A 23,051-nucleotide genomic window follows, 5' to 3' on the forward strand; every position below is an offset into this window, starting at 1 on the left:
ACTTTATTTGTTCACCTTTCATTTATTTATTTTTTTCTGTAGCACTGGGGGTTGAATTCCAAGTGCTCCATTATTGAGTTATAGCCCTGTCCTTTTTATTCATTATTTTTGTGGTATTGGATTAAATTCAGGACCTTGTATATGCTAGGCATGTGCTCTATGACTGCATTCCTAGCCATAGATTCTAATTGCATTCTGCAAAGCTACATATTATTTTGATTGTCCCACTACTGGTAATGTTAACTTTGATCTATCAATTATAGCAATGTCTGACAGCTTTTTCTACAGTAAAATTATTTGGCTATTTTGTGGTGTTAGGGATTAAAGCCAGAGCCTTGCACATGCTAGTCAAATGTTCTACTGCTGAGCTATATCCCTAGCCTCTAAAATTATTTTTTTCCTTTGTAACTAATAAGTATTTTATGGGAAAGTACTTTGAGACTATGGATAGGTCCTGTTCTGTATCATATTTCTGCCTACTAGGTTTAGAATTTGTTGATATTTTGTGGTGTATTACTATGTACTACTATGATGAATAAAGTGATATATTCTAATTCTATCTTTCCTTCTACAATTGTCATTTTAGAGAGAAAAACCTTATCTTCTTCCAGTTATTTATTACATCCAGAAAGACTCATGCATTCCTGTTATATGGAGTGAATTAAAAACACTTATTTTCATTATTTCATTGGGTATTAAAATTGTCCCAAATTTGGCCAGTGAGATCCCCTTCAAGTTGACTCCAACATCCTTTCACTTGTCCCTATAATTTTTTGAGCACTTGCATACTTCCTGGCACAAGTAGACATTACAGGTACATACTGGTTTTTTGAGATAGGGTCTCACTGTGTAATTCAGGCTGGCCTAGACCTCAGTGGATAGCCCAGGTTGGCCTCAAACTTAAGGTGATCCTCCTGCCTTTGCCTCTTGAATGCTGCTTGGATTATAGGCATGCAACACCATGCCTGGTTATAGGTATATGAGTTTTCTGGCGCAATGAACAAGCAAAAGTACAAAAAGAACAGGTTTATTGAAATGAGGACATGGGAAGGAGCACACAACCCATGGCAGCTGCGCTGTCTCCTTCCACGGGAATATGGGGTGGGGTGGGACATATGTAACCTTTGAGTGGGGGGGATGTGCTTAGGGCAGGGCACTGCTGATGCGCTAGGAGCTGATTGGGATTTTCTTCCTGCACAAACAAGAAGGGGAGTTGCAATTAAGGCTGAGGAAGAAGCAGGAAGTGGTAAGCATTCCTGCTTTGTTTTGGCCTTCTGCCATGTTAGACCACTACCATAATCGTACAGTAATTTATTCTAGGGAAAAACTCTTTCAGTACATACTGTATTTCCCTCCCCAGCTGGAATTGGCCTTCTCTAAGAAGCAGTGGCTCTTTTTAACAGAGCATGGTATTTGGAACCCACACCAAGTATGAGTAATACTAACAAAAAATCACAATTCCAAGTCCCCTAACTGAACAGAATTCAAGACAGATAATATGCATTTATACACATTTTTATACACTACATAATTCCATATCATATATATGTCATTATTACATTGGCCCCTCTCAATTCTTTTACCCAAAGTTATCAGGTTCATTGTAATTTTTTTTTTTTCTCCACAGTTGAGACCTTCATCTGGCAAGGAGAAATTTGGGCTGCTTTATCTTCAATATATTTTTTGATCATTCCTCCAAGTAAAGAATCTCCTATTGCTACTACTGCCACCTCTCAATCAGCTGCAAATGCCCTTCCTGAACCTGCGTGATCTCTGCCCATGCAGCTTCTCCCACTGAGCCTGGCTGCACTGCACTGAGAACCATCTTTGTCTTCCTCAACCTCCAAACCCTCACACTGGACCCCTTTTGCTTCTTATGTTAGTAGATTTCTAGGAAGAGGTTTGTTAGTTTGAGTCCTGGGGACTGAACCCAGACCTTCACACTGAGCTATAACCCCAGTCCTTTTAAAAATTTTTTTTGAGACAGGGTCTTGCTAAGTTGCTCAAATAGAACTCAGACTTAGGATCCTGCCTCAGCCTCAAGAGAGCTGGTTTACAGGTATGTGCCACCAAGCTAGCTCCTGATAGCTTGCTTCCTTAAAATAAATTCTTTTCACTTTTTTTTTTTTTTTTTTTTGTCTTTTTGAGACAGGGTCTCTCTATGCAGTTCAGGCTGACTTTGAGCTTACTTTGTAGCCCAGGCTGGAAATGATCCTCCTGCCTCGGCCTCCTGAGTGCTGGGATTACAGGTGTGAGCCATCAAGCCTGGTTTACTCTTTTCACTTTTTTTTTTTTGTCTTTTTTGTTTTTACCGGTACCAGGGGTCGAACTCACGACTGCCTGCTTGCAAGGCAGGCGCTTATGCTGCTGAGCTAAATCCCCAGCCCCTCTTTTCACTTTTGAGACAGGGTTTCGCTGTATAGCCCAGACTGGCCTCAAGCTCATAGCAGTTCTCTTTGCTTAACCTTTCAAGTGCTGGAATTGCAAATGTGTGCTACTATGACCAGCTTGGATAGTTTTTAAGTGACTTATTTAGGAAAGAATGAAGAAAAGGAGAAAGGGAGGAAAGGAGAGAAAAAGGGAAGGATTAGGGAACTACAAAGTAGTTGTCTCCAAACAACAAAACAGGAATGTTGGGTGTGATGGCACACTCCTGTATTTTCAGCACTCGGAAGGCTGAGACAAGAGGATCACAAGAGTATTGCTGTGAAATTAAGGTCAGCCTGAAATACATAGGGAGCCTACAGTCCAAAAAGCCAAAAACAAAAAGTCACCAAAACAAAAACAAAAAACCCACAAAACCAAAACAAAAACCAGCCAACAAAACAAAAACCCCTCAATAACAACAAGAAGTCAGGATTTTTAAAAAATATTTATTTTTTTGCAGTACTGAGGATTGAACCCAGGGCCTCTTGTATGCTAGACAAGTGTTCTACCAGCAGGCTACCTCAAGCCCTTTATATTTTATTTATTTATTTAAAGACAGGGTCTATGTAGTGCAGGCTATCCTTGAAATTGCTTATGTAGCCCAGGCTGGCTTTACACTTACAGAAGTTCTCCTGCCTCTGTCTTGCTAGGATTATAGACATGTGCCATCATGCCTGCCCACTTTTAAGTTTTTAAAATTTCAAGACAGGTCTTGTTCAGTTCCCCAACCTGGTCTTGACTTGTGATCCTCCTGCTTCAGCTGCCTGCATGAGCTACAGTCTTAATTCTTTCATATTTTTTAAGTTTTGTTGCAAAGTCTTGCTAAATTGCCCTGACTGGGTTTGAATTTACAATCTTGACTCAGCTTCTCAGAGTGCTGGGATTACAGGCCTGCACTACCACATCTGACTCATACAAAATTTTTTAGGCCACCTCTTTGAATGAGATTCATCACATGAGGTCAGGTGTGTATTTTCCACTGTGGCATCATGCTGGTGCTCAACAAATTTTGGATTTTTGGGTATTTCAGATTAGGGGAGCTCAACCTATACTTATGATAGAGGAAGTGATATAATGAACATATGTACAACCACACAGAAGGTACAAACAAACTTTAGAGGGATTGACAGACTTTTTTATTTTTGGCAACATGGAATATTAAACCAAGGGCCTCATACTTTCCAGGCAAGTGTTCTATCACTGAGCTACACTCTCAGTCCTTTTTATTTTATTTTTTTAATGTGGAGATAAAGTCTTGATAAGTTACCCAGACTGGTCTAGAATTTGCAATTTTGACTCAGCCTCTTGAATAGCTGCGATTATAAGCATGTTCCATCATACCTGGCTAAAATTAGGCTTTTTGTTTGTTTTTTTGAGATAGGGTTTCAATATGTAATTCAGGCTGACTTTGAACTTCTCATCTTCTTGCCTTAGCCTAATAAAGTCTGATTGAACTGTTTTAATGAGTAAATATGAGATTTGGAGTGGAAAAGATTAAGATTCTTTTATTTTTTTTCCTTTTCTCTTTTGGTCTCCGGACTCAAATTCATGGTCTCATGCTTGCTAGGCAGATGCTGTACCACTGAGCTACCTCCCAGCCCACCTTTTTTTTTTTTTATTACTGTGGATCAAATTCAGGACCTTGCACATGCTAAGCAGGTATTCTACCATTGAGCTATACTCCCAAACCCAGCATTATGCATTTTGATGAAAAAACTTTTTTTTTTTGGTCTTTTTCCTTTTTATCGGTACCAGGGATCAAACTCACGACTGCCTGCTTGCAAGGCAGGCGCTTATGCCGCTGAGCTAAATCTCCAGCCCCGATGAAAAAACATTTAATATCCTTAATCCCTTTGCTAAATATTTACTAAGAATCTATATTATGCCAGATACTATGCTGTATGCTAGGAAGGTATGAGCTTCCCCCTACTTTTTTTTTTTTTTTTGGTGAGTCAAGAGCTTTACTATATAATCCATGGTAGTCTTGAATTTATAATTCTCCTGCCTTAATCTCCCAAGTGCTAACATTAAAAGTGCATACTATCAGCCTGGCTAATGGTTGGGCTATCACAAGTGGGAGCACTAAGTAGAAGAATGCAATAAAGTGTTCTGAGTTTGTATCTGTTCTTTTTTTTGGTTCTGAGGACTGAACCCAAGGTCTCTTGCCTGCTATCCAAGTGGCTTACCACTAAGTGACACCTCTGAACCCCGTGTGTATCCATTCTGAACCAAATGGCCATAAAAAATACTGGAGCTTTCTCTTTACTTTTTTGAATCTTTCACTCTAGAAGAGGCTAGATACCATATAGTGAGGATACTGAAAGCAAAATTGAAAGCAAAATTCCCTCTGGATTTAGAATCAAATCAGAATTCCTCACAATGCCTACATCTAATGCCTTATGGGGAGGCCCATGTGATAAGGAACTGAGGCTTCCTGCCAAAAACCATGTGAATGAGACATCTTAGAATTCAATTCTTGAACCCCAATTCATCAGTGAGTTGAGCTGTAACTCTGACCAACATCTTGTTTGCAACTTCATGAGGAGTCATAAGCCAAAACCAACTAGTTAAGCCACTCTCAAATTCCTTCCTCACATAAATATTTATTTCTATCTCTACGTATGTGGTAGTGGGTTACATAATTAGAGATAATCTATAGCATCACGTGTAGACATGGTGAAGAATTCTGATTTTATTTTATTTTTTGTCTTTTTGAGACAGGATCTCTCTATGCAGTTCAGGCTGGCTTTGGGCTCACTTTCAGGCTGGTCTTAAACTTGCAGCACCCTCCTCCCTGCCTTGGCCTCCTAAATGCTGGGATCACAGGAGTATGCTACCATGCCCATCTTCTGCTTTGAATCTAAATGCAGTGGGAGACTTTTTTTTGGTGCCAGGAATCAAACTCAGGGCCTTGTACTTGCCAGGCAGGTGCTGTGCTGCTGAGCTACATTCCCAGCCCTATGGTTTTAATCAGAAGACTACCAGGACCACAATTTTGCCTTCAGTAATTACACTAAGGAGTAGGCATGAATGGAAGGAGGCAGATCAGTTAGGAGCCTGTTGTAGTAGTTCCAGTAAGAGAGATTATGGTAACTTGGAGTAGGGTGGCGACAGTGAAGATAGATGAGTGAAGGAAGTAGAAAGATCAAGGATGAACTCTGGGTTTTGTTTGAATAGCTGAAGTGAGGATAGCTGTAAAAAGAACAGACTGGGAGACCTGATGGAGGAAAGCAAGACCTAAAATAAGTGTAATGTGTTTGAGGAAACTGCAAACAGGCCAGTAGAGTTAGATTTTATGGTGGCTGGACAGAAGAGAAAGCAGGCTGAAAAGAGAAGCATGAAAGAAAGATCTTGTGATACTCTGGTTTCTCTTTAAAAAGAAAGCTCTTGTTTCTCACCAAAAGGTGCCTGAACTTTGGGGTCCATTTAGCCCCTAGAAGTAATTAAGAGCTTTTAAGTAGGTAGATAATGCACATTTTAGAAAAATAACTAGTAGTAGTAATAATAGAGTTTGGATTAAAGAAGAGAGATATTGGAAGCTAAAGACATTTTTTTTTTTTTGGTAGTTTTCCTTTTTATCGGTACCAGGGATTGAACCCATGACTGCCTGCTTGCAAGGCAGGCGCTTATGCCGCTGAGCTAAATCCCCAGCCCCCAAAGACATTTTTGAGTAATTTGGTTTTTAGCAGGGAGCACAGTACAGTAGAAAAGAGCATAAAATGGTTTTAGAGAAGAAAGAAACCAAGTTCAAATTTTGGAACAGCAAGTTCTCAATTGAATTGTGTTCCATCCAAATTCCTGAGTTGAAGTGCTAATCCCTTTAACCTCAGGATGTGACCTTGTTTGGAAATGGAATCATTGCCGATGTAATTAGTTAAGATGTCATACTTAAGTAGGGTGGACCCCTAATTCATGACTAGTGTCCTTATAAAAAGGGGAAATTTGGATGCAAACACGTACAGAGACAATGCCATATGAAGATGAAGGAATAGATCTATAAGCCAAGGAATACCAAAGATTGCCAGCAAAACACTAGAAGCTAGGGGACAGGTATGGAATACATTATTCCTCACAATGCTTAGAAGGAACCAACCCTGCTCACAGTTTGATCTCTGACTGATGACTTCCAGAATCAAGACAATACCTTTCTGTTGTTAAGGCAACTCAGTTTATGGTACTTTGTTATGGCAGTCCTGGCAAACTAAGTATCTTTTGTGGACCTCAGACAGATGACTCAATATTGCTAATTTGTGGTGTCCTAATCTGTAAAACAGGAGTGCTCATTGCATTAATGGAAATGAGAATTCACAGAGCACCTGCCATAAGCAAGCACCACAAAAATACATCTGTTAGATACCAATGTGTTTTGTTTTTGCTTGTTTGGTACTTGGGATTTAATCCAGGGACTTTACACTGTACAACATGCCTGACTCTTTCTTATTTTGAGACAGGGTTTTGCCTAGTTGCTAAGGTGCCCAGGCCAGGCTTGAAATTGAAGTCCTCCTGCCTTGGTCTCCAAGAGTGCTGACATTACAGGTGTGTACCACTGCAACCAGCTTGAGACAGCCAATGTTAACCAAGAAAAGTAAAGCACCTCTAGAGAGTTCTGGAGAGACTGCAACTATCAGGGTCATGTGTAATACAGCCTTAAGTCAAAGGATGGATAAAAGGACCTTGGAATCCCTTTAATTAGTAGAGGGGTGCCCTGGTATTGTGTGGCTGTTTGAAAATGTAGCTTCTTTTGGGATACTGCACTAGCATAAGAACTAAAATTGCCCTTGAAGGCAGGAAGATTGAAGCCAAGTAAACTAAAACTAGTGAAGGAAAGATAGGAAGGGAAGGAGGCAAACAAAGCTAGAAAACTAATGAGCCAGACACCTTAGGACTGCGGCTCCCAGCTCACTTCCTTAGGTAAAGAATTGAAGCTGGGGGTTGTCCTCTTCCCTGTTCCATAGGGAAACCCAAGAGAGGCCTCACCAGTCTCTGGAATGCTTAGTCCTTTCAGGCATGGAGTCTCTTGCCAAAGCAAACAATCCCTGCTCTACGATTGTGCTCTGGCTGGAGTACGGGAGAACAAAGATCCCTTTCTTTGCCTCCCCAACTCTATGGCTCCAGCCAAAGGTGCTGTTTACACAATCTTCCTAATGAAGAATTTGTTCCCTTTCTATGTTACAGCTGGGAAAGACTGGGTCTCTCCTTGCCTATTCCTCTTTCCCATGTCCATGTCAGGGAAAGGGGCCAGTACCAGATATTCCTACCTTTAAAGATGTCAGCACACTTAGGAGTAACTCCAGGGAGTAACACCCTTCTGAGATGTGACATGGAACCTCAGTTTTAGTGGCAGAAAGCCTGTCTGGCTGGAAAAGGGAGGGAGGTAGAGAGACCAGAAGTCTAGCTTCCCACTGTTCCAGTTCTGTTTATCCCATCCTCTCCCGTTTCTCAGGCTATCTCAAATCCATTTCCACAAGAGAATCAAACCATTAAATCCAGGACAGATTTGAATTCTTTGAAATGTAGGATGAAAATAGTGTTTTCTAGTGGGAAAAGATTTTCTTTAGATTTTTACTGCAGCTGTGCAGCTGTCTCCCCACACACCAAAAACAAAAGTAAGAGGGAGAAAACGAAGAGTGGTAGTCTAATTTTAATACTGGCAGAGAATCATAGTGTTAAGTTACTCCTGGTAAATTGGTAACTAAGAAACAGCAGAGATAATTTACACAATCTAGCTCTCCAACAAGTAATTTTAAAACCTAAATTTGGGCTGGGGTTGTAGTGTATTGCTAGAGCATATGCATAGCATGGGCAAGGTTCTGGGCTTAATCCCCAACACATGCACACATGCATGCATGGGTGCACGTGTGCACACACACATACATCTAATTCCACTTATTTCTATGACTAGAGGAAGGCAGATAGTCCTTTATCACAGCAAAGGAATTTTGTGCACAGGAAGTTAATCAAAAGTAAGTAACTTGAACCCAGAATTCTGGGGTTTTAAATCTGGTTAATTCTATAGAACCAATTTACTTTCAGAAAATCTTGAGTCCTTTGTACTACAGAGACTTTTTCGGGGCTCAACTTTTTCCCTACCTTAAATGCCTATTGACTGTTCTGTTAAGGAAGCTGTAGGCTAGCTATTTGTTACCCTCTGAAGCTCTGTTTTGGAAACCTGAAGTCTCTGCTCCAGCTATTGAAGATACAGAGGCAGAAGCTACAGGAGTAGACAGGGGCTCATGTCTGTTTAGGCTCAGAAATCATTCCGACACAGACTCCCCCACCCCAATCATCTGCTCAGCAAGATATGCAGACTTCCTTTCTCTAAAGGCAGCTAGCTACATGGTTCCTGGAAGGCTGTAATCCACAATGGTTAAAAATATCCAGCTCGGGGGCAGAGCTGAGCCAACTAACTACAGTCTGCCCAGAAACCCAGAAAATGAGCAGTGGGGTAAAATGAAACCAGGAGCAGGCAAAATGTTGCCTGCTTGCAAGATAATAGTAGGGGCAGTAAACAGAAGAAAAACAGACCAGTCACTTTCACTGAGATACCTTAGAAAGTGTCCAGATTTCTTTCCCTTTCCTCCAGTGACATCCTGGCCCCCAGGAGGTAGGGTGGCATAATCAGGGAGCTTTGGCCAAGGGTTTCTATTCTATCCTATTATTTCCTATCTAGATAATATGGAAAGCTGTCAAGTTTGTGTGTGTGTGTGTTGTTTTTAATACTGGGGATTGAATGTAGGGCCTTTCCATTGATCTATATCACCAGCCCTTTTTAAATTTTTATTTATTTTTTATTATTTTTTTAACTTTTTATGGTTCCGAGGATCAAACTCACGACCACCTGCTTGCAAGGCAGGTGCTTATGCCGCTGAGCTAAATCCCCAGCCCCCTAAATTTTTATTTTGAGACAGGGTTCACCAAGTAGCTAAATTGCCAGGCTGAGGTCAAATTTGTGACTCTCTTGCCTCAATCTTCCAGGGTTTTGAGATTACAAGAGTGTATCAGCGGAGCTGGGGGTTTAGCTCAGCGGCATAAGCACCTGCCTTGCAAGCAGGCGGTCATGAGTTAGATCCCCGGTACCAATAAAAATGAAAAAAGATTAAAAAAAAAAAAAAAAAGAGTGTATCACCACACCCAGCCCCAGTAAAAAGAAAAAAGTACCTACTTCACATAAGTGGAATAGCTATAGTAAAAAAAGTGGCACAGAATTTTGGTTTAAATGTCTTTCCTATTTAGACTTTCTGAGGCAGATTAGACTAAATGAAATCAGGAGGCAGGTAGGTAAATCAATCTTTGGAGTTAAGATCTAGATGAAGCAACACTCCTGCAAATTAGAATACTGTACTTCTATTATTTTCCTATTGCTACATAATAAATTACCACAAACTTAGCAGTTTAAATCAACTTCCAGGCCTGGGCACAGTAGCTTAGTGGCACAGTACCTATTTGGCAAGTGCAGGGCCCTGAGTTTAGATGCTTTTTTTTTTTTTTTTTTTGTGGTGCCAGGGATCAAACTCACAACCTCGCACTTGCCAGGCAGGTGCTTATGCCTGCTGAGCTAAATCCCCAGTCCCAGAAGGCCCTGAGTTTAATTCCCAGCAAAAAAAAAGAAAAAGAAAAAGAAATCAACATTCATTTACTTGTCTTATTCACAAACTCTAAGTTAAGGTGTGATCTGGACTGGGCTTTTCACTGGAGGTTATGAGGAAGACTCACTTTCAGTTTGCTGACAGAACTCTGTTCCTTGTGGCTGTAAGGTGAGGTCCCCATTTCCTTTGTGGCTGTAGGTTAGGGGCTCATTCTTAGCTCTGGGGCCACTTTTTTGGTACTCACTTATGGTCCTCTCCATCTTCAAGGCCAGCAGTAATGCATTATTATGTAGTTCATACTGGTCTCGAACTCACTTGAACTCAGGCTGGCCTCAAATTTGTAGTAATCCTCCTGACTCAACCTATGGGATTATAGGTGTGCTCCTGACTCTAAATGCTTTTTTTTTTTTGGTACCGGGGATTGAATTTATGACCTGGCACTTGCCAGGCAGGCACTTATGCCCTGAGCTAAAAACTCAAGACCCTCTACATGCTGTCTTAAAAAAATCTCTGAATTCTAATGCCACCAGTTTGAGAAATCTCACTGCTTTTAAAGGCTCACTCATGTGAATCAGTCCATCTAGATAATTCCTCTAAGTCACCAGAGCCCTACAACCAGGGGAGTGGTAACAAATTCACATGTTATGAGGATTAAGCAAGGCATATTTAGGGGGTTGTTTTTCACTTTATAGTGCTGAAGGTCAAATTTAGGGCCTTGTGTATGCTAGGCAAACAGTCTACTAAACCACCCCCTAGCCTAGCTTCTTTAAAAGATCATTTAAGAAATTCTGTCTACCATAGCATTTACTTACAAGATGAATGGGAATGATCTCTTTGGGGGAAGGAGAGGAAATGAGAATAGATTACCTCTGATCATTTTACACTAAGAGAAGTGAAGCCTTTCACACGAATGACCTGTCATTATGCCCAATATGTTACATCAGTGCCTTCTGCCTTTTCTAAAGTGACAACTTTGATTCACAATGCATGGATATTTTTACAAGATACCTGCATTTAATTATCTGAACAATACTTACACAAACCTTTGTTTAATGAACTCACAAATAGCAATAGTATAACTATCTTAACTCATATATATATATATATATATATATATATATATATATAAAAATATGATATTTACAGTGTCTTGAGGTAAATGCTCAAAAATAATTTTAAGGAATGCCTGAGAACTGAAGGATCATTCCATATTTTAGTTTTCCCTCATTAGACTGTGAGAACACCAAGCTGTCCAGGAGTATGTGCAAAGAACATGTGTTAGATAAGGCAATGTATTTTGAGATATGGTTCAGTAAAGTACTCTCATTGCTTAATACTTGGAAGACTAGGACAATTCTTTTATTTACCAGTTATGATGTTACTCTTTTTCTTTTTATAATCCTTCATCTCATTTCTCTTAAGTGAAGACAGAGCTCCCTAGTTTCCTGGCTATAAACTCCAGCTAAACCCTTAACAGTTATAAAACCTTCCTAAAAGGGAGACTAGGGCAGGGTTCCTCATTACTGGTGTTTAATGTTTAGATGATTTACAAAGGACATTGTTTATTTCCAATTAGGCTGGCTTAAACCTGTTAACACTACCACTTGTGCTGAGGAAACAGCTGACTCTTGAAACAACTAAGGAGTACGAGGGAAGCAGGTCTTGATGACTTCAACATTCCTAGGTTCTCTTGTCAGATGCTTTCTAGCAAGATTAAAATTTTTGAATGGTTAAAACTATTTTAAATGATTAGTTCTCTATGCCAACCACAAAAAGAAGTTACCTATAAAATGGCTCTGAGTTCCATTAAAAGAAAAATTATAATATACATACATTTAATTCTGACAGTGCTGTGTACACTCCCAAAACTCCTAGGCTGAGTATTATTACCATTATTTAGTAGATGAAGAATTGGTCCTAGAAAGTTACTGGTTAGTTTAAGCAACAATTAAGCAGGAAGCTTTCATAACAAAAGTTGGAGATGATCAGGAAATTTGCTCTTGAACCATTTCTCCAAATCAGAGCACTTCTTTATCCCAAGTTGTTGGCAACGTGTGCTGCTAATTAATGTCTCTTGGGGCCTGAAGTTCAGAGGATCCAAGTTGGCTTGACTCTTCTTGAATAAATTTGTTTCTAAGCTTCTTGCAGAACTATCTCATCACTTGCCTCAGACAGAATTTAAAAATGGAGCTACTCAACATTGCTCTCTCCAAACAATTAAAATATTAAGGCATTGGCTCATTTTTAATGAGGGACAGAATATGGTTACCTGATGACTCAACAGGGGAACAGGACAGCAGAACCTCATACCAGGAGTTCAGATTCATGTGATCATAACAGAGGGATTTGCTTATTTCCAAATAATGTTGATACCTCCTACTAACTCTTGGCTGAAGAAAAGAGAAATCAGGACCTGTTCTGTGAAGTCCATACGCCAGAAGTTATTTAAGAAGAGTATAGCAATCTAGAAGCAAACTGTGGATGTATCTCCCTTTCAACACTTCATCACACTATCAAAAGGGCTAGGATTAATGACTAAAATGACTTGCTTGTAGATTTTTAGTCACTGATTAGGCCGAAAGTTAAACCATTAAGGTTAGTTACATTATCATTTCTGAAAGGATGTTAATACCATTATTTCAAGCTATGTAAGACAAAGCTTAGTCAAAGCTTATTTGGCCTTTAGAAAATGCATGACATTTTCTCACCTTTATATCTACTCCATGGCATAAAGTCCTTGAGGCTTTTTTTTTTTGGTACTGAGGATCAAACTCTTGACCTTGTGCTTGCCAGGCAGGCACTTATGGTGGTAAGCTATATTCCTGGCTCTTGAGATTTTTTGTTTGGTACTGGGAATCGAACTCATCACCTTGCGCTTGCAAAGCAGGCACTTATACCGACGAGCTAAAACCCTGGCCCTCTTGAGGTATTTTTAAGGAAAAGGTTTTACTTTTGTTTACTCTGCCCTTTGCTTCTTACTGTTTCAACAGCCAGCAGCAATACCAAGCTTGGGGAAGAGTCCCACAAAATCAAAATGTGGCGTCAATCTTACACCCTGTATTCCAGATGACCCCAGCTCTAGTTCCTTCTCTGCCGGTGAATGCTTCTGAGAAAAAATAAATTTCTCCAAATGTTTTCTCACTTGTGAAGAGAGCATGGATTAGGTGGCTAAATAAGAAATTAAACTAGGCACTTGGTGAGACATATTACATTGGACATGTTTAGGGATAGAAAGATGATAGTTCTTGCCTGAAGAAACAGATTAATTTAGAAGTGCCCATATGTACACAAATCCATAATTTATCATAAACTATCAGTATTATAAAGGAAACAATATGTTCTATAGTCCCTTATAAGGATTAATGCTTACTTGACAGGGTGATGAAAATTAGAAAAAAAATCTTCATGGAGAAAGAGGTAGCTGTTAGAGTAAGTCTTTAAAAACTGTAAATTTGAAGAAAGTGAGCAGATTCAGAAAAAGGCAGAGATGAGCAGAGGAAGGGCAAGGCAGAACAATATGGTAAAGACAGAAAAGCAACTAAAGAATGACAGTTCACTTAGAAAAAAAGTGTGTAGAAATGAAAGAAAAGCCTGATGTTCCGTTTCTGTAATCCCAGCTACTCAGGAGGCGAAGGAAGAATTCTTGAGCCCATTTTTGAAGCCAGCCTGAGCAACACAGTGAGATCCTATCTCAAAAACCAAAACCAAAACCTGAGAAAATTGTTTTTAATTTGTTGAGTTGGTAAATGACAAAACCAGTTCTATACTTGAGGAGGGCTCCCCTGGTAGTGGTGGGTAGTAGACACTAGAAAACTGGAGGCAGCCAGCCAGTTAAAAGGTTCTTGCAATAAATGAGCAACAATGAAGGTTTGAGCCAAGATGTGGCAGTGACAGTTAACAGAAAGTCTATTAATTATCTTTTTAAACCAGTACTCTAGGTTGCTACTGACTCCATCCTTCATGGCAAGTTGCAGACCATGCATAATGTTAATTATGACAAAGGAGTGCTATTTTGAATACAGTTTTCCTGAAATAGTATTAAGAACAAATGAGCACAGCTGGACCTGTTGAAGTTAAAACTACTGCCACCTCCAGGGCTTGTGCTCTCCTCAGCCAGCTGTAGAACGGAAATGTACACAGGAGACTCAACAAATACCTTATTAATACAGTGTTTATTTATTTTCCCTCTGTCAAACCCTGAGCCAGTCACTTTCCCCAGGCAGCCTGGGGAAGTATGTGGGAAGGAACACATAGGGCAGATAAGACATGGGAGAAAGAACTATGCAAAGTGGAGACGGCTCCTTTACATGGCGAAGAGGATGAGGAAGGCCACCATCAGGCAGAAGAGCCCCATGGCCTCCGAGAGGGCAAAGCCCAGAATGGCGTAGGAGAAGAGCTGCTGCTTCAGTGAAGGGTTCCTGGGAGAAAGGGAGGAGAAAAGACTTAAGTATCTAGTTCACATGAAGGAAAGGCCAAACATCTAAGTTAGGCTCAGGGAGAATTCTCTTCAAGTTCATATGAAGCCAGGGCCACTCAAGGTGATACCACTGTGCCTCAATTGCTGCCCTGCTGTACCAAGGTCTCTACAGGGCCTGAATGAGGGGGCAGTAAACAATCTAAAATCCTACACCACAGCCAGGTACAAATATTACCTTCAGTGGATCATCCTTGTCATTATCATTGTCATAACTTAGCCCTGGACACTTATCCAGGACCTGAACAGGATGGAAGAGGCATCCACAGTGGCTTGGCAGGGTCTTTCTAGAGCAGTTTACCGCAAACTAAGAAGCACATATGGCAAACTGCAGTGGTACAAAATAAATGGGGAGTTGTAAATGTTTGTCTAGTCACCCCTTCTTTCTCTCAGGCAGTCTCTAGGGTATGGCCACAGGAACCCAGGGCTTTATGGACACAACGGAAATACTGTTACAGAGGTCATGCAAGTCTGAGGGGCTAACTTCCTTCTCATATTTCAGAATAGTCAAAAAAATTGCTAGGTGTGGTGACATACTCCTATGGTCCCAGTACTCTGAGAGGCTGAGGCTGAAGGATTGTAAATTTAAACCTAGGTTGGGCAATTTAGTGACTTGGTAACTTTGTCTCAAAATAAAAAATGCAGCTCAGTACAAAGGCCTCAAGCCTTTTTTTTTTTTTGGTATGGGAATCGAACTCAAGACCTGGCACTTGCCAGGCAGGTGCTGTGCCACTGAGCTATATACCCAGCTCGGCCCCAGGTTTTAATCCTTAGTACTCTCCTGCCCTCATGTACATGAAAAAGAAAAGGAGTGGAGAGGGCAAGACCTAAAAAGGGGTAATGTGTTATGATAAAGGGTCAAAATAGGATTCCTGAGTTTTTTTACTTTTTCGTACTGGGGGTTGAACTCGGCCAGCTCACTGAGCTACATCTCAACTTCTCTTCTCTTCTTATTTTGAGACAAGTTCTGACTTGCTAAATTGCTCAAGCTGGCTTGAATTTGTGGTCCTTCTGCTTCAGACTCCTAGAGTACTGAGGTATACTATTACGCCTAGCTAAGGAACTCAGAACTTAGTTTATGGTGTTCTTCCTGCCTCAGCCTCCTGAGTGTTGGGATTACAGATGTGCACCACCACACCCTACAACACCAGCTTTTAACAGAATTATGGGCAGAAGCAGCAGACTTTTAGTTTAATACAAATCCTAAAAAATAACCTTATTTCCTTCAGACATTAAGAGACCTTGTTGATCTCTAGAGGATTTAGTTCTAACAGTGAGTTGTCCAGAGTTGGCAATAGTCAAATAGTCCCACATGGCAGGGCTAGCTGCAGAGGCAGTTTTCCCAGGAGTGACAGAGGGAAAATCCCAGAAATGAGGAAAACACTCAAATCACAATGCTGACTGAATTCTATACTGAGGATGACAAATTTTTTCTGAAAAGGAGCAGGTAATAAACATGTAAGCCCTATATTGTCTGTTGCCTTTTAAATGTTTTTAAAAGTATGGTATTAATGCAAACATAGTAATTGTGCATTGTTATGGAGCACAGTGTGGTATCAAATCACAGAAGCCAATATATCAAGTGTTCACATTGAACACTTATCATTCCCTTTTATTAAAAATACTCATAACTTTCTAAAGAATGAATGAATCTTTTTTTTTTTTTTTTTTGCTCAGCTATAGAAAACTTAGCCCTCAGGCCTTTTTGTCAATCTTACTCTATACCAAAGCAGTTCAATAGAATCTTCTCCAAGGATGCTCTATATCTGCACTGATGTTCTACACTTGCAATGTCCAATATGGTAGTCTCTAGCCACATGTAACTCCTAAGCACACGAACTATGTTGGTGTAAGGAACTGAAAACCTAGAGAAAAAAATTTGTTTTTGTCTTTTTGAGATAGAATCTCACTATGCAGTTCAGGCTAGTCTTGAGCTCACTTCGTAGCACAGGCTAGTATTGAACTCCCAACAATCCTCCTGCCTTAGCCTCCTGAGTGCTGGGCTAGAGGTGTGAGCCATCACATCCACCTAACAAAAATTTTTTTGAAGACAGGGTCTATGTAGTGCAGTCACCTGAACCCATGACACTCCTGCTTCCTGAATGCTGTGATTACAGGTGTGTACCACCACTCCATTTTTTTTCTTTTGAGACAAGGTCTTTGAAGCCCAGGTTGGCCTCAAACTTACGATCCACTTCTTCCCTCAGTTTCCCAAGTGCTGGGATAACAAGTATGTGTCACCACATTTAGCTTGAATATCTACCTATATTTAATGTGTGTATATATGTGTATGTATGCATGCATTTTGTCTTTTTGAGATGGTTTCATTATGTAGTTCAGGCTGGCTTGAACTAATTTTGTAGCCAAGGCTTACAGTGATAACTTCTGCCTCAGCCTCCCAAGTGCTGGGATTACAGGTATGTGCCATCATGCCCAATTTTAATGTGTTTTTAATCAACTAAAACATAAATAAAAAACAGTTGCACATGGCTAGCAGCTACAGGACAGTGGAGCTCTAGGCCCCCTAGTCTATCTGCCCACACTTTTAGAAAGCATTTCAGAGCCAAGGGAGGGCTTGAGTCACCTTACCTGGCATAACCAATGATGAGGCTTCCAAACACAGTCCCAATCCCAGCCCCAGACCCAGCCACCCCAACTGTGGCAGCGCCAGCTCCAATGAACTTGGCTGCTGTGTCGATATCTCTTGAAATGATGCTGGTTTGGAAGCTGCGGCTAGGAACACGTGAGGTCAGGGGATGAGGGACTGCAAAGCTGCTGAGGCTCTGTGAAAAGGAGGCAGGTAGAAGGTAAAGTGTTTTCAGAAATCTGCTTTTTGCTTTGGAAATATCCATGCCATTAAATTCTCTATGCTGCTAAATATCCCCTTAATGGGAAATCACGTAAGTAACCTCCAGGAAAATTTCCTATAAGGCAAGCAGAACCTTTTATTGTAAGTGGACTTCAAATGCCTGTAATATTCAGATGTGGTCCACAAGTGTTAAGACCAAGGCTCCCAAACTGTTTATGAGGCCTGGAACCTAAAGGTAGCAGACTAGTCTAAGTAATGGCACTTAGGAGCAGAACATTATGGGCAAGTCCTGCCAGCTGCAAAAGCTAGGGTACTGCATATACACAGTATCAATTATCCTCCCATTTATCCCGCCTATGCCTTGATTCTTCAAGAATTTCAGTCTGTGGTAACTGTCCTCCTACTGTACCCCTACTAGCTCTGGCAGGTTCCCCTTCATACCCCTCTCCCCAAATCATAGTCCCAACTGCATTTATTGAGGTACCTCATCTGTTGGTGTCTTTGGTCGGTTCAGCACTACTGCAGATAGTGGTCGGCTCAGCAGCTGGGAGGTGCTCCTGACCTAGCAGGAATGACACAGAGCAGGAAGGTGAATGAAGACTGTTGACAGGACTTTCAGACCATGCCAAGCTGAATCTTTTTTTCCTTTAGAAAATTATTATTATTATTTTTTGGTGGTACCAGGGATTGAACCTGGGCCTTACAGTAAAGTACATCCCAACCCCTTTTTATTTTGAAACAGGGGTTTGCCAAATTGCTAGGGCTGCGCTCAAGCTGCAACATTCCTCCTGCTTCAGCCTCCCAGAGTGCTGGGAATATAGACATGACTATACTTGGCTATTTTTTTTTTTAAAGGGACAGAATCATACTCTGTTGCCCAGGATGGCCAGGAACTCCTGGGCTCAAGCAATCCTTTCTCCTCAGACTCTCAGATTGCTGGAAATTTTGCCAGTATACCAATCTATAACAAATTCTAATTTATAAACTGTACCATTTATCTTGCTTCTCAGGCTTTAAGGTAGGAAAAACTAACTCATTATGGGATACAAGGAGTTATTTATCCTTGTACTTTTTTTGGGGGGACAAGGTTTCAGTATGTAGCTCAGGCTAGTTTTGAGCTCATATTGATCCTCCTTCCTCAACCTCCCAACATGCTAGGATTATATGCATGCCTTTTTATAATCCTTTAGAATGAAACCTAAATCTTAGAAGGATCTGCTTCACTCAACAAGGGAGACAGATACTGATAATGGCCAGTCCACAAGGAAACCACAGACTGGAGTGTCTTTCCCTAAATATATCCTTCTGGAAAGGATCTTGCTTAAAATTTACCTCTCCCTAGTAGTCTTTTCTGACTAACTTCAAGCCAGTGTCTCTAAAACAGAAAAACATAGTAACGGCCAAGACTTTTGAGTCAGATCTAGATTCAAATCTTAAATTCTTTTATCATTGGTACAAACTCAGGATGTCATATCTTTTTCTTTTCTTTTTTTTTTTGAAACAGGGTCTCACTTTGTAGTTCAGTCTGGCCTTGAACTCACCATGTAGTAGAAGCTGGCCTTGAACTTATAGTGGACAACCCTCCTGTGGACAACTCTCCTGCCTTAGCCTCCTGAGTGCTGGGATTGATGCCACATTTTCTAAACATGTTTTCTCATCTATCAAATAGGAACTATAAGGGCCAGGGATTTAGCTCAGTGGCATAAGTGCCTTTCTGGCAAACACGAGGTTGTGAGTTCAAGCCAAACAATCAAATAGGAACCATAGCCCTTAGGGTTGATCTAGTAAATGAGATAAGAGTACACAAATTAATAATTTCAGGGCTGGGGATTTAGCTCAGCAGCATAAGCACCAGCTTGGCAAACATGAGGTTATGAGTTTAATCCCTGGAAAAAAAAAAACAACCAAATTGGGGGGACTGGAGATTTAGCTCAGCGGCATAAGCGCCTCCCTTGCAAGTGCAGTCGTGAGTTCGATCTCTGGTACCGATTTAAAAAAAACACAAAAACCACACCACAAATTGGTAAACTCAATGCAAACCATGTGGAAAGTGCTCAGTAAGTGCTACCAAATAATAGCAAACTACGGATAGATCAACTGCCTTCATCTAATTTTTTAAAAAAAGATTTTGGCTCATACATATAGTTAATTTTTAATTTATTTCATGTTGTTGCTTCTAAGCCATACTTTTCCAATTTATATGTATTTAGATTTAAATTCCTGGGATGCACTCCTAGCTGTGGTTCACTCCAGACAAAATCTTACATACAGCATATACTCAGACCAAGCTAATGCCTCCTGCTTTTAGCTAGGTTCCAGTTTATAGCAACATACAGTTTCAGGAACAATGTGATCTTTGTTATGACTGGATGAGAATTAACTGGCCTTCAAAGGCTATGAAGCAGGGGAGTGCATGGCAAGCATTTACTATTCTGTCAGGCTCCTACAGCAAAATGTTTCCCTGTCCAAGAATCTCACTCACCTTCTCCAAGACTAGCTGTGAAAAATGAGGTCTGACGGCAAGAGATAAACACGGTGTTTCTCCTATAAAACTCCCAGAAAAAAACAAGTACTCACCAAGGATGGAGTGAAGACAAATCTAGAACACGTGTACATTTTCAGGGGGTGAGGGACTGTAGCAGGAGAGCTGGAATTACAGAAGTGCCATTGTAAACACTGTCCTTGCTCATGAAACTATATGCTTCTTAGCAGAAAAGGTGCTCCATAAAGCTTAAGTGGCCCAGAGAGTAGAGTGACCTCAAGTTATCAGCAGAGATGGAATTAGAATCCTGATTATCATGATTTCCTCCAGAAAACCCAAATTCTTTCCAAGATTTCCTTACATTTAAGTAATATTGTCCTTGTCTGGCAAGAAGTCACTTGGTTCCCACTTTAAGACCTATTATCTATTTCCATAATCACATGATTTGGGGTTGTCAGAAAAATGTACCCAGTGTCCTCTGCCTAAGGTTTTCTCAATCTTTGTTCAAAAGGGAACTCTTTACGGAATTACACGGAAGCATCTGACTCCTAAAAACACTTTAATTTCCTACACTAATTAACCGGATGAGGCAGATCAGTGAGAAATTCTTTTTACTTTTTTAGAAATTCTAACATTAATTAGGAATGACTATTAAAACCATTCATTTTTAACATGACACTAATTTTCTTTCTTTTTGGATTTTGAGAGAGGATTTATGTAGTTCAGCTTGGTAGCAAACTGACAGCAATCCTCCTGGTTCAGTTTCCTGAGTGGTGAGATTACAGGTACATGCATGCCTGGCTAAAGTATTAAATTTTGTATGCCCAAGATCAAAGAAGTTCTTACACTAGAAGGTGCCTAATTTGGTACAACTGAACTTACCTGAGAAGAGAGAACAAGCTAAAGATCTAAAATCAGGGTTTCTCCAAGTGAGAAGCCCAACTGATCCAGAATTGTCTGGGAACAGAAGCAACATACTAAAAAATGCACACTCTTGGTTGCAACTTAGATGTTCCTAGTTAAGATCTCTAGGGATGAATTCAAGTGTCCTATATTTCAAACAAGTTTTCCAAATGAACTGTCCTTACAGTCAAGGTACACTTATCTATATGAATATAGTCAATACCAATACTGAAACTATGACAGTTTTACCGCTGGGACTTGAACTCAAGACTTTTTCACTCCTGAATTCTAATATACCACAGAATGAAATGCTTAGGCCTGTTAAATGCTACTTCTCTAAATGAACTGGACTCCTCTGTCTCAGGGACAGTTCTGGATCTAGAACTTTAATTTTAGAGTAAAGGATCCCCTGCAAGTCTTACGATGTCTAGAACTCTGGTTTCTGTGCATATGTAACCCAACTCTGCTGTCCAAACTAGCCAGGATTACAGAAGAAGCCTATCTCAAAAAGTAAATTAAACAAAACAAAATACACACACACACACACACACACAGAGGACTTCAAAGCTTGATGTCTGGAACTTCCATTTCTGTGTGTATGTATGTCTAAACCAATTATGCTGTCCAAACTAGGTTTGATTATAGAGGAAGCCTGTCTCAAAGAGTACATTTATAAAAAAAAACCCTCCAAAATACACACACACAAAACTTCAAGGTTTTTATAAAGCGAAGACTTTTTTTCTAAACGAAATTAAGCCTTAAAATCATTTATAAAAGGTAGTCTTGGGTGAATTTTAATTTGAAAATTAACATATGTAAAGTATAATGTGGTGCTGGCATACAATAAGCATGCCAGACTGTGACAAACAGCCTGCACTTCCAGCAGACGCCTCTACTGGTCACTTAACTCTAGCAAGTTTGCAATGTTCATCTTACACCTGGCCAGAGGCACCATCTAAAACTAGAGCTGCTAAATCACCACAGGCATCTTCTTAGGTGTAATGAGTCAGAGTTACTGGGTGCTAACTTAACCATTCCCTTTCTTAAACTTTGTATTCCGCTTGATAGTACATCCAGGGGAGCTTAATACTTGACAAGAAAGCTGGCAAATGGAGACTCATGCTGGCCCCACTACCTGGCTTCTGGGCCTGCTACCTGTAACAGAAACCCTCATTACCTTCTATGATCCTTCCAATTGCACCAGAGTGCCAGCGCAATTAGAGAAAGGTACTGGGAAACAATACTCCAAGAAACCAGCCAGCCGTCCCAAGCTACAGCCTAATGGGAAGAAGTGTTCTGTTGTCTACCGCATTCAGTTGCCTTTTTAAATCGAAGGATGTTGACCAGGGGGACTGGTGACTTTAGACGATGCACCATCAACAATGCTCAGGGCACCTAAGGTCCTGAGGATGCAAGTCTGGAGGTTTCAGGCACGAGTCAGGATGCAAAGAGAAAGCAGATAGGAGGGGAGACTGGGAGTCATGACAACTCTGGAAGGAGAAGATGGTGAGCAAAGCGAGTCTGTCTGTATAGGCTGCGTCGGGACAGGTGAAAATCAGTACTCGGGACCTGACTTTCGCCAGCTCCAAAGCACCCTCCCCCACACCAGACACCCAAGATGGCGCCAGGCCCGCGCGGCTGGAGGTCACCGGAGCGCGGGAAGGGGCAGCTCTCAGACGTGGGGACACCAAGAAACCGGGTGGACGAGGAGACAGGGGTGGGAGCAAGCAAAACGGGCTTCACTGGAGCCGCACGAGGGAACATGCCCCGCGCGCCTGCGCGGCGCATACAGGGCACGAGGCCCCAAGGCCTTACCTGCTCCCAGTGCAGAAACGACAGAGAGGGGTGGGGGGGCCGGGATTACCGACAGGAAGGTTCGGCGCATGCGTGGCGCGAGCCAACGAGTCGTGCAGCCACGGATAGAGTGAATGCAACGTTGAGGGACGGCTCAAGCGCCACAGCGCCGCCTGCCAGTTCTGTGGCGGCACCCAGCCAGACGCTCCACCTGGTGTTTGAGAAGAGGAACTACAGGCGGAGCCGGCTGTTAGCCGAAATAAGATCTACTCCGCAGTAAACCGACCTGCTTTAGGCTGCGCTGCGTTGGGCATCTTGTATACGCAGCCCCTTTCCGCGCATGCGCAATCACATGGGGTGGTGGAAGCCTACTCAGAAATCGAGTGTTAAATAGCCTGCAATAGGGGACCGGGTTTCAGTGCCTAAAAATGTAGCAGGAGAAAAATGAAGTCGTAGGATTCCTGCTTTCGCCTTAGGCACCTGGCATCTTTGCCTGGAAAATCGACTCAATGGGCGAATAGCAAAATGCCACAGCTGCTTCTGCTGGCTTTGCCTTTCCCCTTATCGTTTCCCTTT

General features: G+C 41.2%; 1 protein-coding gene and 1 long non-coding RNA gene across 2 annotated transcripts in view; one reads left to right on the forward strand and one right to left on the reverse strand.

Moving 5' to 3' along the window:
• Positions 1 to 4,545, forward strand: part of LOC106028969 (uncharacterized) — a 44,386-nt gene extending 39,841 nt beyond the window's left edge. The window contains exon 3 of the long non-coding RNA XR_001202593.3: positions 1,628 to 4,545. This is a non-coding gene — a long non-coding RNA (uncharacterized LOC106028969). The remainder of the gene's footprint in view (positions 1 to 1,627) is intronic.
• A 9,621-nt stretch (positions 4,546 to 14,166) lies between these two features.
• Atp5mc2 (ATP synthase membrane subunit c locus 2) lies at positions 14,167 to 22,588 on the reverse strand. The gene is made up of 5 exons (XM_013159486.3): positions 22,497 to 22,588; positions 19,874 to 19,943; positions 17,781 to 17,858; positions 17,077 to 17,270; positions 14,167 to 14,431 (listed from the first exon to the last, which is right to left on the reverse strand). The coding sequence occupies exons 2-5, from the start codon at positions 19,910 to 19,912 to the stop codon at positions 14,317 to 14,319; spliced, it is 426 nt and encodes a 141-aa protein (XP_013014940.1). The 5' UTR covers positions 19,913 to 19,943; positions 22,497 to 22,588; the 3' UTR covers positions 14,167 to 14,316.
• Positions 22,589 to 23,051: the final 463 nt, after the last annotated feature.

Source organism: Cavia porcellus, unplaced genomic scaffold (genome assembly GCF_034190915.1).
Source record: "Cavia porcellus strain 051 isolate PalLab524CR breed Dunkin Hartley unplaced genomic scaffold, mCavPor4.1 scaffold_8, whole genome shotgun sequence".
Taxonomy (NCBI): domain Eukaryota; kingdom Metazoa; phylum Chordata; class Mammalia; order Rodentia; family Caviidae; genus Cavia; species Cavia porcellus.

What these genes read in the sequence shown, in the direction of transcription:
- Atp5mc2 (XM_013159486.3), bottom strand. Translation starts at nt 19,912, where the DNA reads ATGTACACGTGTTCTAGATTTGTCTTCACTCCATCCTTG. An exon ending in CAAAGACACCAACAGATGAG is followed by an intron (nt 17,271 to 17,780) that starts GTACCTCAATAA and finishes TCCTTTTCACAG; the next exon opens with AGCCTCAGCAGCTTTGCAGT. An exon ending in CTCATCATTGGTTATGCCAG is followed by an intron (nt 14,432 to 17,076) that starts GTAAGGTGACTC and finishes CCTTTCTCCCAG; the next exon opens with GAACCCTTCACTGAAGCAGC.